General features: G+C 56.1%; 1 protein-coding gene across 3 annotated transcripts in view; it reads right to left on the minus strand.

Annotated features, from left to right (window-relative positions):
• LOC103614715 (mas-related G-protein coupled receptor member D) overlaps positions 1 to 1,417 on the minus strand; it is a 10,414-nt gene that overhangs the window by 6,399 nt on the left and 2,598 nt on the right. Inside the window, exon 3 of one of the 3 annotated variants that reach the window (XR_001861595.1) lies at positions 167 to 1,311. Coding sequence is in view for 2 of the 3 variants with exons in the window: in XM_017732991.1 (XP_017588480.1) it covers positions 464 to 1,201 (738 nt within the window). In the remaining variant the exon portion in view is untranslated. The remainder of the gene's footprint in view (positions 1 to 166; positions 1,312 to 1,417) is intronic. The other 2 variants (XM_017732990.1, XM_017732991.1) reach the window with 2 other exon arrangements.

The following is a 1,417-nucleotide window of genomic DNA, read 5'->3' on the forward strand; positions in this document are numbered from 1 at the left end:
CCCACCTAGGTGGAATCCTCACTTATTGTGAAAGAAATACTTTTAGTGTTGTGAAATATTTCTCTCATCCAGGCTGGTGCAGGGATTTTGAAACTCGGTCTCTGTAGGGTCTGATTACATTCCAGTTTTATACATAATAGCACGAATTACATACTTTATTTATAACACCGTGGATATTTATTGATCCGGTGGCTCAAGGAATCCCTCAGTCACTGTCCCGGGGTCCTTCAGCAGTGCAGGGGAAGGATCAACAGGCTCAGGTCACCGTGTCCATGGCAGGATCATTGCTGCTGGGAGTATTTTCTTCTGGTTCCTCAAAGACCCTCCGTAGGGATTCCCTGAGGGACCCCACGGTACAGAGCGTCCAGCACCTCCCCACAGAGCAGGGCCTCCAGGAACTCCCCACTGAGAAGTAGATGAAGGGTTTGATGGTGCTGTTGATGCAGGCGAGCAGGAAAACAACCTGGGAGGACACAACGGTGTAACCGAGGTGCTGCAGGAAATTCCAGACACTGATGGGGAGAGCGAAGAGCACAATGAGGAAGATAACGATGTCACGCCTCTTGGGTTGCTGCTGCTGGGAGCTGCACTTGGCTTTAACGATGTCAGTTGTGCTGGAAATGAACACGGGTGCAGCAATGAGGAGCAGGATGGCGGCAAACACAGAGGTGAGAGGCACCCGGCAGTGCTCCTCTTCGTGTAATGGGCACAGGAATGTCACCGTGGGAATGACAGTGAAGAGAGCGAAGAAGGCACAGTATTGGACACCGCCCATCACCCACAGCAGGCGCAGGGGAGGGTGGCACCGGCAGAGCTGGAGGAGCTTTCTCATGTCACTAACCACATCGAGGCGCGCCAGCCGGAAGAGCCCCCAGTAGCAGGACATCATGGACAGCTGGAAAAGGAAGCTCACATACACCAGGGGCATGATAGGAGAGCAGGACACATCCTCCAGCAGGAAGAGCAGGGTGGAGGGGGCCGCGAGGAGGAGGAAGATGAAGTCAACAGCAGCCAGGTCAAAGATGCGGACAATGCGGCCTTGCAGTGTGAGGAGCCGGAGCACAGCCCCGTTCCCAGCCAGCCCACAGAGGCAGATGAGCAGTGTCACACTGTGTATGGCCATGTTGGGGACATCTATCTCACACAGATCGGCTCCTTCGGTGGGTGAGGCAGAAGGTGGGGACACGGAGCTCACCTCCATGGATGGATGCTGGGCAGGCGCTGGGATGTGGCCCCGGCTGTGGTCAGAGTGGATGGGCAGTCAGTGCTTGGAGAATCCAGGGATGGACCAAGCGGCTCCTCAGCAGCTCCCTGCAGCGGGAAGGGTTCGGTGGAGAGAAGTGAGATGTGCAGGGGAGGAGGGCGATGGGAATGGTGGGGTGGGAGAGGGAGGTGGGAGGGTTGGGCTGTTCAGCAG

The sequence above is a fragment of the Corvus brachyrhynchos genome, unplaced genomic scaffold (genome assembly GCF_000691975.1).
Source record: "Corvus brachyrhynchos isolate BGI_N302 unplaced genomic scaffold, ASM69197v1 scaffold315, whole genome shotgun sequence".
NCBI lineage: Eukaryota > Metazoa > Chordata > Aves > Passeriformes > Corvidae > Corvus > Corvus brachyrhynchos.